Source organism: Cyprinodon variegatus, unplaced genomic scaffold (genome assembly GCF_000732505.1).
Source record: "Cyprinodon variegatus isolate N-32 unplaced genomic scaffold, C_variegatus-1.0 Scaffold370, whole genome shotgun sequence".
NCBI classification, from domain to species: Eukaryota; Metazoa; Chordata; class Actinopteri; order Cyprinodontiformes; family Cyprinodontidae; genus Cyprinodon; species Cyprinodon variegatus.
In genome coordinates this window covers 402,785-404,558 of record NW_015150823.1, presented here as the reverse complement: position 1 = coordinate 404,558, position 1,774 = coordinate 402,785, and the positions used below count along the sequence as shown (strand labels likewise).

Below are 1,774 nucleotides of genomic sequence, written 5' to 3'. Positions count from 1 at the left end.
GATTTTTAAAAACTTACAGAGTTCAGCTTTAAGTGCAGTAATGAAGTATTTGTACTTTGTTACTTGACACCCCTGCAGATCGAAGATGATCTATTGAGAAAGATGGAGAGAATATTGTCCAAAGCTGCACTCAGATTCAGAAGGATTAGAATAGGGATGAGACCTGAGGTGGCTGCCATCAGGTCATGTGTGATTTTTAGGACAGCAGTTTCAGAACTGTGGCCAGAGGCAGAAACCAGACTGGAAGTATAATAAAGGTTATTATAGGTTAGATTGGAGTGAAGTATTTTAGGATGCTTCCGGATACTTTAGGATAGGAAAAAGGTTATTGTAGTTTTTAAGATCTGGCCCAGTTTTTTTTTGTATAGGAGTGATTACTGCGGTTTTAAGAGAAAATGAACAATTCAGAGGTAAGAGAGGAGTGAATAATGGCAGCTATACTCAGGAGCAAAGGCTGGAGACAGGATTTGACCAGAGTTGTTGGGATTGGATCAAGCAGGCAGGGAGACCCTTAGAGCTACAGATTGAGTCAGAGATGTCAGAGATAAAATTAGAATAAGAAATAATCCTATTCACCTAGTTGCTTCATACATCAAATAATTTGACAGTTTGACTTTTCTGTCACAATTTAAGTAAAACATACAAAAAAGGAAGTCAGAAATAGTTTCTTGCAAAAATCAATAAATATATTTTTCAAGAAAAGATGAATTCATGGCTAGATTGGCGTAGATGAGCAGGGTGTTGATCTGAGCACTGTGTGCAAAAAGACAGAATGTTTTCCAAACTTCCCAAAAAGAGAGCTGTCTAGTTTCAGATAATTTTTAGTTTTCCAAATTATTCCTTTTGGCTAAACTTCACAATAAAGACACAGGTAGAAGTTTTATGTTTTAACGCCAAGATTGGCACATTTTCCATAGTGCTTTTCACAGACGAAAGCAGCTTCATACTGAACAGAGAGTCTGGAGACACAGTGGAGAACGATGTGCTGCCCGGGTCAGTAATGATGTGGGGTGGCATTTCTTTGTAGGGCCGCACAGCCCTCCATGTGCTCACCAGAGCTAGAATGACTGCCATTAGGTACCGAGATCAGATCCTCAGACCTTTTTGAGACCATATGCTGATGAGTTTGACCCTGTGTTCCTCCTATTGCAGGACAATGCTAGACCTCATGGGGCTTCAGTGTGTCTGCAGTTCCTGTAAAATGAAGGCAGTGAAGCTATGGACCAGCTGCCTGTTCCCCAGATCAGAATCCGATTATATTTCGATTGAGCACATCTGGGACACGTCTCAATCCATCGACCAATGTCATGTTACACCACAGACTGTCCAGGAGTTGTTGGATGCTTTAGTCCAGGTCTGTCGGAGATCTATCAAGAAACCATTTGCCACCTGATCAGGAAAGGCAAGGCAAGGCAAATTTATTTGTATAGCACAATTCAGTACAAAGACAATGCAAAGTGCTTTAAATGATTAAAATATAGGAAAATAAAACAGAATCAAAGCAAGTAGGGAAAACAATAAATAAATAGAATAAAATAAAATAAAAAATGCAGAAACAAAAAGAAACATTAAAAACAGTTGGACTAAAGAAAACAAAAAAGTTGAACTAATGATGTTTTAGTTGAACTGTTTAACTAGAACAGTCGAAGGCAATCCTAAACAAATGTGTTTTTAGTCTTGATTTAAAGGAACTCAGGCTTTCTGCACTTTTACAGTTTTCTGGAAGTTTTTTCCAGATAAGTGGAGCATAGGAACTAAATGCTGCTTCTCCATG

General features: G+C 38.6%; 1 protein-coding gene across 1 annotated transcript in view; it reads right to left on the bottom strand.

The window, feature by feature from the left end:
* Positions 1-1,074, bottom strand: part of LOC107092186 (patatin-like phospholipase domain-containing protein 2) — a 16,284-nt gene extending 15,210 nt beyond the window's left edge. Inside the window, exon 1 of the mRNA XM_015386508.1 lies at positions 948-1,074. Within this exon, the coding sequence (XP_015241994.1) occupies positions 948-1,074 (127 nt within the window). The remainder of the gene's footprint in view (positions 1-947) is intronic.
* Between the last annotated feature and the right edge of the window lie 700 nt (positions 1,075-1,774).